General features: G+C 39.5%; 1 protein-coding gene across 1 annotated transcript in view; it reads left to right on the top strand.

Moving 5' to 3' along the window:
* The window catches only part of Adgrv1 (adhesion G protein-coupled receptor V1), a 595268-nt gene that overhangs the window by 449450 nt on the left and 131041 nt on the right, over window positions 1–14777 (top strand). Inside the window, exon 85 of the mRNA XM_008829347.3 lies at window positions 13239–13396. Within this exon, the coding sequence (XP_008827569.1) occupies window positions 13239–13396 (158 nt within the window). The remainder of the gene's footprint in view (window positions 1–13238; window positions 13397–14777) is intronic.

Below are 14777 nucleotides of genomic sequence, written 5' to 3'. Positions count from 1 at the left end.
GGAGGGAGATTCTCTATGAAATGGTTGCTCAACTTAATAAACTGGGGTGAATGTGTGGCACATTTTTAGCACCCCACTCCCGGTTCCATCTTAGTTTATTTCCTTTTGATTTATTTCTCTCATTTTTAATTTTTATGGTGTGTGTGTGTGTGTGTGCGTGTGTGTGTTGGGAATGTGCATTTATATGCATCTTGAGGAATATCAGTTAAGCCTTAGAAATTTATATAATAAAGGTCAAATACCTCTTTGCCTACAAGGAAAACGGGAGAAATCATAAAGAAGCAATTGCACTTGCCTACATAATGAAAAAAACATGGAAGAAACTTTGCTTTGTCAGATTGAGCTACTAAGACAAACTAGCATAGATTGGGTTGCTTCATCAACAAACATTCATTTCTCATAGCTTTGGAGACTAGGAATTCCAAGATCAAGGCACCAGCAGTTAGGTGTCTGGTAAGGAAGGACATTCTTCCTGGCTTATAGATAGTTGTCCTGTGGCTATAACCTCACATGGTAAAAAGAGTAAGGCAACTCTCTGGGGTCACTTCTATAAGTGTAATTCTATTGGTGAATGTTGTGCCCTAATAATTACTTTCTAAGGCTAATTGAGTACCTTTACTTTGTGGTTTAAAGTGTCAACATCAATTTTAGACAGATGGAAAACATTCAAACCAGATCAGGCTTTGCAGCAAAGCTGCCTCAACTACCAAAGAAAATGCCCTTAGTCAATAACACACCTATGAAAAGTGACAGCTTACTCATGAAAGAGAGGGCCACTGAGAGTGTATGCATTTTTCTATACTTCAAATGAGCAACCATCATGAGCACACCTGAGTAATTAAGTAACCTGTGTCTCAGTATCAAAAGTGAATCAACATCTCACCTTTCTGTGACTCTAAATTTAGGAATTAATATATAGGCACTTTTGGACGACCTCAATGGACTCAAGTAAAGATCCTTCTTACTTTGAAATAACTGAATATTGAAGTGGAATTAACATTTCAGTCACTGCTGTGGGGCCTCGCAAGGAAATGTGACCTGTCCTGAGGAACAGTAGCAGGTGCCAGGGTAGAGGTAGTGATAACTTGGAGCATTAAGACCTCTGGCAAACTTGCTGTTTACAAACACAACGTTGACAAAGTATTTGAGTGTCATATGAAGTGGAGTATGAATGTAGTTGATGTTGTATGATTTCTGTATGAAATGATTTTATAATGTGAGTGGACATGACAGTATTCAAAGTAATTAAATCACAGGTTAAAGTTGTTGTCTATCCTGCATTTGAGTCTTTTCCATGTGAGAGATACTATGATAAGCCTTTTATTCCCATCACCTCACAAAATCAACCAACAAACTTAATGAAAAAAAGAAAAAAAAATATGACATTTCATAGACAAAGTGACTGAGGCTAACAAAGGGAGCGTCACTCACTGGCATTATGTAACTATGAAATGGTGAAGCTCGGATCTGCAGGCAGGCCTGTGTGATTCATAGTCTGCATCTGTAAGCACTGCCCTTTGCTTTCTTTCTAACTATCATTTTGTGAAATTGCCATGTTCTTCTGTCTTCAAAAGTACCTGGGACTGACTGTGTTAGCCCCCGGTAAAGGGAATGGGTCATAGAATCTTAAAGAAGGGGTTAGATATAAGATTCTTTTTCCTGGATCCTCCCCACACATCCATGCAATTGGCCTCCAAATGAGTTAGGAAAGGCCACCCTGACACTGAGGAAGATTTTGTAATTGAAAAGTGGATGATCCCTCCCAGATGGAATGTGTGTCTGATTAAGAATTTGGCTACAATGAGAAGAGAGGAATTTCAGCAAAAATATAAATGAGTTTTAGATCATGATACATTTAATTTTTTTTAATTACAGGAGTTTTTAACTTTATGTGTATGAGTGGTTTGCCTGCATTATGTAATTGTACCTGAGTTGTGCAGTGCCTATCAAGGCCAGAAGAGAACATCAGGGTATCAGTTCCCCTGGAACTGGAGTTATAGATGATTGTTAGCTACCATGTAGGTTCTGGGAACCAACCCAGCTCCTCTCTAGCCCCATAATACTTTTTTTTTAAAGAGAAGAAATTGAAAAAGTTCTTGAAGAGACAACCTTAAGTTTTTAGAGTTGATTTTGACCATTTGGGGTTTTCTCATAGATTCGTGAATGTGCTTAGAAATCAGCATTACTCTGTTGTTCCATTTCATTTCATTAAACCCTGTTGTTGAAACTACAGGAATTGAAAATAACAGGAACATCCTGTTGACAAAAATAAATTCCTTATGATAAAATATTGTTTAACCAAAGCCAAATTTTTTTTCTTTTGGAGGGAAAAAGAACATCAGTGGGAGGGGGATTGTATGAGTGGCTGAAGGCTGGAATCATTGCTCCTTCGTTGTGCTTTTGCCCTTTCTCTAACCGGATGAAATGCATGGCTTTATATCTTCTGCAAATATGTTAATGTGTCACTAAAAAACTGTTTTATGGGAAGAGCGAGTTCAATCTAAGCTTCTGGGTCAGTGGTGAGGATTAACCTCAGAAATGTTCATGCTAAGTGTTTCATTCTATGATTTATTCCCCCAGATCACCCCTAGGGATTTATATATAAAATAAAACAAACATGTGGGATCCTTTCTTTAATGATTTTGCATTATCAGTAGAATATGCTTCCTGCAAACCTTTTAGGTTATTTTTCCATGGAGTCTGACAGGCTTCACAGCACTGGCCTAGGAGTTTAGAAGTCAGGTACTGGGCAGGCTCCAGGGTCTTGGGTTCTTCAAAAGCAAGGCCAGTTCTAAGAGTCTATGATTTTTTTTTTCTGAAAGGAGGAAATGCTGTTTAGTGTCTAGTGGACAGTTCAGGGTAATGAGGACTTCAAGTACCTGCTTTCTGACAGTCAGCACTGGAACCACCCAAGAGATACCCTATCTGGAATGTCTGCTTCTAGAAAGCCTTCAGGTAATCAGCCTCTCCCTCAAGCACCCTTTGCCCTCTTTGGAGGCTTTGGAGGTGAACAGGGAATGGGAGCAGGAGGCTAAGAGGCCATCATTCAAGTGCCTAGAGAATCCCATGGTCAGAGAGCTCAGCCCTCTGATGCTTACCCTTCTGGGCCAGACAGGCTCTCAGAACTGCTGTGATCACAGTGTGTTGAACTTACTCTGGCTCTTCAGGCTGGAAGCAAGTTTCAACACTGCATTTGTAGAAAGCTATGAGTCACAAGGAAAGCAGCAAAGGGAAGGTTTTCCTCCTTTCCGTGACACAGAGGTGCTGTGGATGCAGGCAGCTGATCCAGTTTGCCTGAGTGACTCACATCAAACATCTGCTGATGGGTGACGAGAGTGTGAAAAGGTTTCACACTTCTCTTCCAGGCAGTTTTTCCTGGTTAGCTGGATGACTCTTTTTTTTTTCTTCCCCCAAGCAAGCTCACACAGCTTACCACTTAACCCCTGATACAGAAGCAAATGTGATACTCAAATTTCCTGCTCTGATATTTGACATCTTTTCTTTCCATAATGATTAAGTCTAGTACATAAAGAAGAATATTTGAGCTTGGTCAGGGGTGATAAGAAAAACCATATTTATCTCTACTGACTACCTATAGCTCTGATTCAACTCCTTTGGTTCTAACTATATACATATGAAGCAGATGTTGTTCTCTTCATTTTCTTTTTTGGGAAACTGAGATATGAAGACACTAAATACAAAATCACAAAGATGGTAAGAGGTATATCAAGATTATTAGCATCTGGCCTCAAAGCCTTCATTCTTAAATGATTTTCATATAAGCAGAAATATCTCAATCTACCCGTGGGTTAGTTACCTCTGTGTTGCTGTGACAAAATACCTGATAGAAATAATTTTATGGAAGGAAAGGTTTATTTGGTCCCACATTTTCAGAGAGTCCCAGCACACCATTGCCCGGAAGGCAAACCTGAGTGAAGGGCTAAGCCCATGGCAGCAGGAGTGTGAAGCAGAGATCATGGTGGCAGAGGCTGTGGTGGATGGTCCTCACATGGCCACAGACAAAGAAGCAGAGAACACTGGCCAGAACCGGAAGCACCTGTAACCTTTAGCATTTCACCAGCCAGGCCCCCAAGTAGCACCACCAGCTGGGGAACAAGTGCTCAAATACATAAGCAAGTGGGGGACATTTCAAATTTAAACCAACAGTTAATGTTTCTGCTGCCAACACTCAATAGCAAGATCATTTTCTTTCATTAAATAAATAAAAAGGAGATCATTTGGTATCTGACTCTCTTTATAGCATCTAATTTAGACTCTTCACCTTGATTTTTCAGAAGTGTTACTTCTGCATCTTTGTAATACAATTCCTTAGGTATCTGGGCTTCAGAGAACATGAAACATGAAGTCTCCCTCAATACTGGGAAATTCCCAGGAACTGGATTCAGCCACAAAAGAATCTGAATTATCTCAGCAGTCTTAAGCAAAAAGAGCAAAGCTGAACTCATCGCACTACCCAACTTCAACATACAGCACAATTAATGTTGCTGGGAAAGCCTTATATCCCATGTGCAAGTGAATGAAATCAGGCCTCTATCTCTCATCAGTTATGAAAATCAACTCAAACTGGAATAAAGTCTTAAGTATAAAACTACAAAACTACTACAGGGAAATATAGAAGGGGAAATTCATCACACTGATCTGGGGAAATACTTTGTTGTTGTTCTTTGGTTTTTTTTTGAATCAGGGTCTCACTGTGTCGCCCTGGCTGTACTGGAACTTGCTGTATAAACCAGACTAGCCTCAAACTCAGAGATCATCTGCCTCTGCCTCCTGAGTGCTGGGATTAAAGGCATGTGCTACCACACCCAGCTCAGGAAAAAAAAAATTTTAGCAGAAGAAAATTATTGCAAAGCAATTCACCCAACAAGGGTTAACATCCAGAATATATGATGAGCTCTAGGTAACAGTACAGTCATCATCATCATTATCGTCATCTAGTTTTAAAATAATAATAATAAAAAAAATCTGAATAGGCGCCTCTAAAATAAGACATGCAAATGGCCAGTGTGCATTTGAGAAGATGCCTATCATGGAGATGAAAATCAGAGCCACGATGACATCATCTCACCCAATTTAAATTGGCCAATATTAAAAAAAGATGAGGAACAATAAATGCCAGCAATGCTGTGGATGAGAGGAAACTCCTCTGCACTGTTGGCAGGAAAGTAAATTAGTGTAGTTACTATGGAAAATAATATGGGGCTTCCTCAGAAAAATAGAAATAAAATTATCATATTATCTGGCCATCCCAATACTTACTATATATCCAAAGAAAATGAAATCGGTATATTGCTCCTCAAACATCTATGCCATTAAGTGGCCCACAGTGACACTCTTGTAAGCACAGAACCACATACAATTTTTTTTGCACGTTTTTCATGGGCTACAAATAAAGTGTGCACAATGTTCTTATACGAGTATTTGTAAAGGATCACTCCAAAGCCCTACAAACATTTTTGTCAGATAAAAGAAAAAACATTATGCTAACATGTCACATAGTCCTCATTTCTTCTAAGCCATCCTTAAATGAGTTCATTGAAATCCCAGATTAAAAGTCCAAATATAAAACTGAATCTGAATTTTAAATCTTTTCAAAAGGCATTGCATCTGTAACATTAACCTCAGAAACTGCTGTATCCTGCCCATGTAATGAATACTTGGCCCCACCTAAAGCTGCTGTGTTTGATCTAGAGGATCCTCTGAAACTGGAGTTAGGGACAGTTGTCAGACACATTGTGGGTACTGGGAATCAAACCTGGGTCCTCTGCAAGAGCACCCAGTGCGCTTAACCACTGTTCCATCTCTCCAGCTCCTATAAGTCTGTCTTTTATAAATTATAAAGACCTCTCATTTTACCACCATCACATTAAAGAAGATGCTGTGATTATTCAGAAAAATGTTTTAGCCATCATTCAGAATCTTGGCCAGAAAAGAAGACCTTTGAACACTCTAGGACAATGATATTTTCCAGTGCCAAACTGTTTAGTTTTATGAAAGAACACAGAGCATTGCTACATGTGAAAAAAATAACAAGTCAGCTTGACCTTTTTTCTGATGAAATTCTTAAGGGGTGTGATTCGCTGGAACCTACCTGGAGCGAAGCTGGCAAGCACAGTCCAGTTGATTTGCACAGTGTCATCATGTTCAGGGAACAGACCACTCAAACTTGACTTTCTTGGAAAAACTCTTTTAGGACATCATGGTTCTCAGACTGTTTTTCATCAGCTACCTCTAACCTGTTAGTATTTTAAGCCCATTGTCCATCTTTGGAATTATCTGTAAATATATTTACCTTTTTATTGAGACAGAGGTATGGGCATTTTTGTTATATTCACCAAAAACTAGTCACATAAAATATATGGTACCTTGTAATGTATATGATACATCTGATTTCAAAATTCTTGCAGTTTAATATTCAATAAAGTATATCTGCTCTTTTTTAATTCAGCAAAATGATATTGCTTTGATATATCCACATCTTTCTTTTGTTAATCTTTTTAAATACTAGAAACATGAGTACATTTTACACACTTAAAAATGAGTGTCAGTCTTACTCTTTGGTCCTCTGGCCTCTTTCTGGTTGGTTGTCAATGCAGTTAGCAATACTAGCCACAGAGCAGAAGCAGACTTGGTACAAATGTGCTTCAGCATGTTTAAAAGTGACAACTTTTGTTTTGTTATATTTTATTTACTTATATTTTTGTTGCTGTTTTGAGCTAGAATTTCACTATGTAGCCCAGGCAGGTCTTATTCACAGTCCTCCTTCCTTAGACTTCAAGTGCTGGAATTAAAGGCATGTGCAACCCCTCTCGCTAACAAAAGCAATGTGTTTTAAAGAACAGTTATGTGCACTTGGTATGGTGACTCCTATCTGTAATCTCAGCACTCATAAGGCTGAAGCATGAGGATCATGAATTTGAGACAAGTCTGGGCTACATAGGGAGTTGCTGTCTGATCTGGTCTACAGAGTCAGACCCTGTCTGAAAAAAAGCAAGAAAACAAAAAAACAAAGTTCAAATGTTAAGGAAAATGCATTTTAGAATTCAGTTGATTCTATGAAAATTATTGTATTCTGTATAACAGAATGATAGCCAATGATATACTTCCCTACTGAATAATTGGTTAAACCCAAATTGTTATTTCTCCTTCACTCTGAGCCTTCATAAATTTATTCCTTTAAAATATTTAAAAAATAAAGGATGAACATGTTTATAGTGCTTCTCTAAGCCTCTCCTGTCATCTCTGATTTTCCGGGAAATGTATATGTACGCACAAATATATGCATCATACATACATAAATTCACGGGCAAATAAAATGTGTGCAGAATGAGAGCATCATCTTTGGAAAGAAAATAAGTTGAGCATGAAAGCAAAGAAATATTGAAAACATTAAATATTGGCTTTGATTTTGTTTATAAATGATATACATCTATGTGATGGATAACATCTTTATTCATCAACTAATAAAGCCAATGAACAGATATACTGCGTTTTTTATGCAAAGTAGAAACTATTTTTCACCAAGGGATGAACAATTCTGGATTAATCATACCTTGAATGTATGGACTAAAACAGACGGGCCATCTCTGTTACCCTCCAAATAAAGTAGGGTATCAGTTTGAGTTTACATGTGCAGGACAAAAAGTTGGTGGAAGCAACAAAGATTTTTTTTTAGTTTTTGCTTTAGACAGTATCTCTGAAGAAATACTGATGAGAGTTACCCAAACAGGTTGGCACAAGAACCTGTGAACATCACTGACTTATTGAGAAGTACTTAGAAAGACCTTGGAAACAAACATTTATTACTCTTTCATTCCCTACATCCTGACCAGGGTCAGCTTGTTCTTTAAAATATAATTCAAATGAACTCAAACACAATCTTACATACAGTGAGTTCCCTGTGTTCATCCCAGTGAGTTCATTGGTTATCAGTAGAGTACATGCCTTTTCTAGATGCCTCTGCTTCCGAGTTCCTGCCTCAGCTGACTTCATACAGAAAGAAAGCATGAAATACGCCCATGCCACCCCTGTACATTTTGATAAAACTCGTTAGGTAACACAAGTGAAAACATTTCAGTGAGTATAAAGAGCTACCAAAGGAGGTAGCAATTTCACTAAATTAGAAAGTGACCTAAGGCATTGTGAATGCTGGGGGTGGGCACTGGGAAGAGGAAAATCTGAAAGTCATGGAACAGCATCTACTTGTTTCATCTGGCTAAAAATAGAGGAAAGAATGAAGTCCTGACAAGATTTTAAAACACTAGGATTGTCAGTAATAAGTGTGTGGGAGGGGGGTGCATGGGGTTCCTATGAAAGTTTAAAAGGGAACAGTGAAAATGGTAAAGTGACTGCAAAAACCTAAAAGACTGTCCAATGCCCTGGGAGGGACGGTCACCAGAGTCCTTTGAAGCTGGATGGGCTGGGAATTCGGAGGAACCTGCTTTGCTAACCTTTTTAAAGTAAGGAAATCCACATGGCTTTCATCTATTTTTTAGGTTCTGCTAGGTCTGTTCCTAAAGCAGTGGCTGCCAGCATGTTACACAGCTACATGCCCTGGTGTGCACACACTGTTCGGTCTGCTCATCCTTATATTCAGTTTTTCCAGACTTGGTCCCTAGCCCTCATCTGGAGACTATTCTACAATGATACTCACAGCTTCTTAGTGCCTGTATCACTTTCTAATCCTCAAACTACCAGGATTTACAACTATTTTGTTAGAGTGGAGAAGATTCTGACTGGCAAGGCTTTTTTTCTTTTTTAAGGATAAGATACAGTATATTTATTTTTGGCACTTTTAAGTATATCTAGTAAGTGTCCTCATATCAGTAGAAATCCTATTCGGATAATGTTGCTTATTAAAATAATGCTTGTTAGTTTTAAAAGAAGTGAAAAGAGATTTTATGATAAGGTGTTAAGAATGTGTTATAATTGGGATGTGCAGTGACATATTCTGGTCCAGCCTTTTTCCATAGGCTGAATCTGGGAAGCCCAGTCTCTTACCCCAGGAGACATGTTTCATTTGCAAATGTTTGTGTTTCAGAACTGTTGCTGGACCCCCTAGTCAGTAGCACACAAGGAAAGTTGTTGTCATCATGAGAGGGAAATGGATGGTGTCACAGTTTTATAAATGTGTCCAAAGGAGAGGGTCCTGAAGTGCTGCTGGACCTCTGGTAGAAAGGACAGCAGGAGGGTTGCCAATCAAGATGCTGGGGGACCAAAGCATTCCTCCTTAATGATCTGGGCCCACACTAACTGTGTGGGTGATGGATGTGGGGCACTCTTATGGGCCTACATTCATGACAGGTCATGTCTGATGGGGTTCTGAAGAAACAGAGAAAAGGAAAGCTTTAAGATCGGGTACTATTCCTGGCTCTTTTGGTGAACGAACCATCACGGCAAAGTCATACATGGAGTGGAAGGAGAACTGGGAAGGTGATGTCACAGAGCAGTAGCTCTTGGGGATTCCCCTCTCTTCCCTGAAAGGTGCTGTGAGCATGCCCAGTTACTTCTGACCTGCTGGGTGTCTGCTTTGCCTGTTCCATTATTTAACCAAGATGCCATGTTGATTGAGAGGTCAGCTTTCAAGGATTAAGAATTTCTTGGGAAATTCTTGCAAATAGAGAGGTGAGCTCCTATCTGCTGGTTGCCAAAGGAGATTGTAGATACTCGACCGCATTCTCCATTGTACCAAAGCCATGGCACTCTGTATGAAATGTTTATACTCATAACTCAAATCTCAACAGGTTCAATAATTGAATTCAGTACTTTAATTGGGTTGACATTTTTCAAAGTGAAAAGTAAGGTAGTGGAATGAACCCATGTCTCACGCCTTCCTTCATCAGTTCTGGAATTCTGTCTGTGGATGTGTCATTCAAATGAAAAAGGATTGGTAGTCATTTGAAGCCATGTTAAAAATGATGAGCCAACAACATAACATACCCACTGCTTGCAGAAATATATTCCTTATCAAAACCATTGATGTTTGCTTTTTTATTTGATCATGGTTTTTTTTTTACTTTTTAAAGCATTTATTAATTCTTCAAGAACTTTTTTTTACAATTAAAGTTACAGTTTTAACAATATGCAAAATATTACAGTAATACAGATTTTTTGGCATAATGATTACAGATTTGATAAATACATTTTGTATCTCATAATAGCGATGAGGATTATACAAAAGCTATTAAAACAATTATGAGAATAAATTCTATTGTCACTTAAGTATCTAAAGCTATTTTCCTTTGCGTTCTTCCAGAATGATTTGTTCTTATTCTTTACCTTAATTTGAGGGACTTCAAGAAGATACTTGTTTTTGTTTTTTTTTCATACAGAAGAATTCATTCCAAAGCAATTGACATTGAGACGTTTTCACATGCATTTCTAATCTCTATATACATGACTATCACTGGTCACAGTCACCCACCTTCTGAGCTCCTCGGCATCTGAGCATGTTGATCATGGGTTTTTAACTTAGAAGAAATGGGTCTCACTGCACAGAGCTAGCTATACAAAGAGTGATTCTGGCTTTTTGTCTTCCAAATTAAATTCTAAAACCAGGAAATTCATCATTCTGACATCTCTTTCCTGATGTGGAATGTTTTGAAGTATCTCTTAAAATGTGTCTTATTTATCATTTAGTGATTCATGTTCATTATCACTGACAATTAAGGAGAACCCTTAATAATGCATCTTAGTTTAAGCATTATTTTTAAGATACATTTTTATTTTTATTTATATGTATGGGGGCAGGGGGTATATGCATGGGAGTAAAGAGAGCATCAGATCCCCCTGGGAACTAAACTTGGGTCCTCTGTAAGAGCAGTACACACGCTTAACTACTGAGCCATCTCTCTAGCCCTCTGGTTTAAACTCTAAATAGAGACATCACTTCATTATTATCCCCACAAGAATGAATTTCTCCAGTTATCTAGATTTTGGGTTTTGAAGTTTTCTTTTCTTCTAAACATATTTTTAAATATTTATTTTTATTTTATGTGTATGTGTGTATTGCCTACATGTAGGTCAGAGCACCCGTGTCGTGTGCAATGCCCACGAATGACAGAAGAGGCTGTCGGATCCCCTGGAACAGGAGTTACAGACAGATGTTTAGCTGACATGTGGGTGCTGTGATTCGAACCAAGGTCTTCTGCAAGAATAACCTGTGTTCTTAACCGCTGAGCCATCTCTCCAGCCCCACCTCCTAGTATTTTAATCAATGGAAACTTAGTGGTCTATGCTGGTCTTGCCTTTGAGATTTCTCAACTGCTGTGTTTAGGATTGATTGGTAACATCTGTGGTTAAAAAAAGTTTCTAATTTGGGGACTGGAAAGATGGCTCAGCAGTTAAGAGCACTGGCTGCTCTTGCAGAGGACCCAGTTTCAGTTCCCAGCACCCACATGGCAACTAACAACCGCCTATAACTCCAGTATCAGGGGATCTGATGTCCTCTTCTTCCCTCCATGGCTATTATGCAAGTGTGGTGCACTTAAATACACGAAGGAGGGGCTGGAGAGATGGCTCAGCAGTTAAGAGCACTGACTGCTCTTGCAGAGATGTTAATGAATTTTCACACCTCAATAAAAGGTTATGCTCTTCATGCTGCCTGCTATGTACTATTATGGGAGAAGAATCTCAGGAACCCCCACTAGAAACAATCCTTAGAATGCCTGGCAGCACGCCTTTAATCCTAGCCCCAGCACTTGGGAGGCAGGCCAGCTGGGGCTACAGGGAGACCCTGTCTAAAAAAAAAAAAAAAAAAAAAAAAAAAAACCCACAAAAATAATCCAGAAATAACAGATACAGATGTGCAGTATAGCTTCCAAATGGAAAATTGTCTTCCCTCCTTGCAGCCCCAGCTTGATAGGAACTCACTTTGTAGACCAGGCTGGCTTCAGTCTCATGGAGATTTACCTGTTTCTGCCTCCTGAATGCTGGGATTAAAGGACTGAAGGCATGCATGAGCCACCATGCCCAGGCCCCATCTTCTTTTTTTAAGACAGGGTCTCTCATTTGCCTGCAGCTTGCCAATGAAGCTAGGCTGGCTGGCCAGCAAGCCCTAGGGATTGGCATGTCTCTACCTCTCCAGTGCTGGGATTCAAGCAGAAGCCACCATAACTGGCTTTTACAGGAGTGCTGAAGCTCAAACATAGGTCTTCATGCTTGTGCAGCAAGCACTTGACCGACTGAGCCATGTCCCCAGCTCGTAGCACTCAGATTTGCCTCTGAAGAATATGTTCTCGCACATGGTCCCCAGCCAGTGTTTAGGCAAAGAGGATGGAGCTGGTAAAAACAAGGTGAAGAAGCGTTTTGGTGTCATCTCCCTAAAAGGAGATAGGAGGAGAGATAGACGGAGGGAGGGAAGGAGGGAAGGAGCGGGTGGGAAAGAGGAGACAGCTCTGTATGCGTGGAAAGGAGAGGAGTTCCCTTGTTACTTAAGTCTAGAAATAGTGGGGAAAATTTAGTGAATTAATTCATTTAATTTTCATAACTATTATTGTAAATACTATTACTACCTTTTTTAAAAAAAAGATAAAGACATAGAAATGCGAAGTACTCTCAGTCAGTTATTCAAGATGTGGTGCTGGGATTCAGTGCCACTCTGATTGTGAAGCCCAGGCATGCTAATGCTATAACTTCCTATACAGTCTTCTGAAATGACATGCATGTGGCTCTTGGCGTGGTGGCACATGCCTTTAATCCCAGCACTTGGGAGGCAGAGGCAGGAGGATCTCTGTGAAATGGTGCCATCCTGGTCTACATATTGAGTTCCAGACTAGCTGCCACCACAAGGAGACCCTGTCTTCAAAAATATATAATAATAAGGCCGGGCATGGTGGCACATGCCTTTAATCCCAGCACTCGGGAGGCAGAGGCAGGTGGATCTCTGTGAGTTCAAGGCCAGCCTGGTCTACATAGTGAGTTCCAGGACAGCTGGAACTACAGGGAGACCCTGTCTCAAAAAGACCAAATAAATATATAATATAAATATATATTATATATATAATAACATTCATGTGCTCTGAAGATGAATGTACCACAGGATCCTCCTTTGTGAAGCAGTAGGTAGAGCTCAGAAACCTCTTCCCTACCAAAGCTTTACTTTGTTAAGCCTAAATTTGCTTTTGCCAACATCTGGGTGTAAAGAGCTACCATAAATATGCATTCTGAGTTTAGAAATATGGGTACTGAACCTGTCATCCTTTCCTCCTCTCTTTCAGATGCTCCATCCCCAACATCTATGCTGCTCTGTTCACGGGGGCGCTTGTTCCTCTAATGTGCCTGGTGGTGGTGTTTGTGGTGTTCATCCACGCCTACCAGCTGAAGCCGCAGTGGAAAGCTTACGACGACATTTTCAGAGGGAGAACCAACGCTGCAGGTTGGGAAGAACTGTTTTTGCACTTTGGAGATGGTTGCTGTTCACTGAGGGGAAGTCCACTGGGAGTTTGTTTGATCCTATGAAAGAAACGATATTAGGTTCAGCTTTAGTCCTGAAGTCGCCAGCTAAGCTATAGCTCCCTGGCGTCTTCTGCTGCCTGGTACTTCCTGCCTTCTCTGGGGGCCCTGTCCGTTTTACCGCTGCTTCCAGTTTCCCTTAAGGTGTCATTGTCCAAGCCGGTGAGTCACAGGCTCCGGGAGCCGCTTCCCAGGCTTTCCCCAACTTATGCAATAGCTACCTACGTTCAACCTGTGAAATTGATTCACTTCCTGCAGATTCTGAGACTTCACAGACCAGCAAACCTTCACGGTGCTCATGGGTGCTGGATTCTGCATGTGATTCTGATTGTGCTGACAGATATTTAAAAACGTGTAATCAGACAGCCTCATAAGTGGCTACACATGTCTGATTACTTAAGCGTGCAAATCTTTCCAGCTCAAACTGGCTTTCACTGCGCCTCATTTTTTCCCTTTGAATCATACTCAGCCAGGTTTTTATGATTGGACTTTTTTTTTTCCTTAGAGTTTCCTAGGAATTTCTTTACCTAGGAACAACAACCACACACCTACAGACAAACTGTCACTTAAATATTGTGTAACTAAGATATCGAGGAGAGACTTGTGAAAGGAGGGTGTGGACAGGGGTTGTGAAACGAGGGTGGGGGAGTAGTTCTCTGGGACCACTGATCTTTTCTTTTCTGTGCTTCTACAAATCTAACATCAAATGAATGGCAGTCTTAGAGGAATTAATCACATTGTAAGTGTTTGTCAGAATTTAAGCAAGATACCATACATGAAAGCCCTAGAATTAGGGCTCAGTAGATATGGTTACTTAAAAGATGTGTGATATTAAAAAAAAAAAAAAAAAAACAAAAAAAAACAAAAAACTTTCAAGTTCCTAAAGTAAACTGGATCAGGATGCAAAAGCACTGTATTTATTACTCTGAAGAGTAGAGCATTCTTTTGTATTCATTGAAGCATGGCTGCAGGATCTTGGTACCTAGCCAGCTCTTCTCCCTCATTCAGCATCTTAGATAATGTATAAGGAGAAATATAATTAATATTGTGAATACTCTTAAATTCATCAATAAAAAGTTAATTTTCAGTGAAGTCCTTTTTCTCAGTTCCTGGAATTAATCGAGAGCTATGGTTTTATTCAACTTGGGGTTCATTTTATTAAAATGCCTATTATTTTTCAGCAGAAAAGGGTGGTTTTCTTTTTTCTTTTTTTTTCTTTTTCTTCAATACATTTGTTTTGTTTTGGTTACAATGCCAGTGTTTGCATATTCTCAATAGTAATAACATGAAGACCTAGTATAGGA

The sequence above is a fragment of the Nannospalax galili genome, unplaced genomic scaffold (assembly GCF_000622305.1).
Source record: "Nannospalax galili isolate Female #2095 unplaced genomic scaffold, S.galili_v1.0 scaffold173, whole genome shotgun sequence".
Taxonomy (NCBI): Eukaryota; Metazoa; Chordata; class Mammalia; order Rodentia; family Spalacidae; genus Nannospalax; species Nannospalax galili.
The sequence above is the reverse complement of the archived record's forward strand: the minus strand, read 5'-3'. Positions and strand labels throughout refer to the sequence as shown.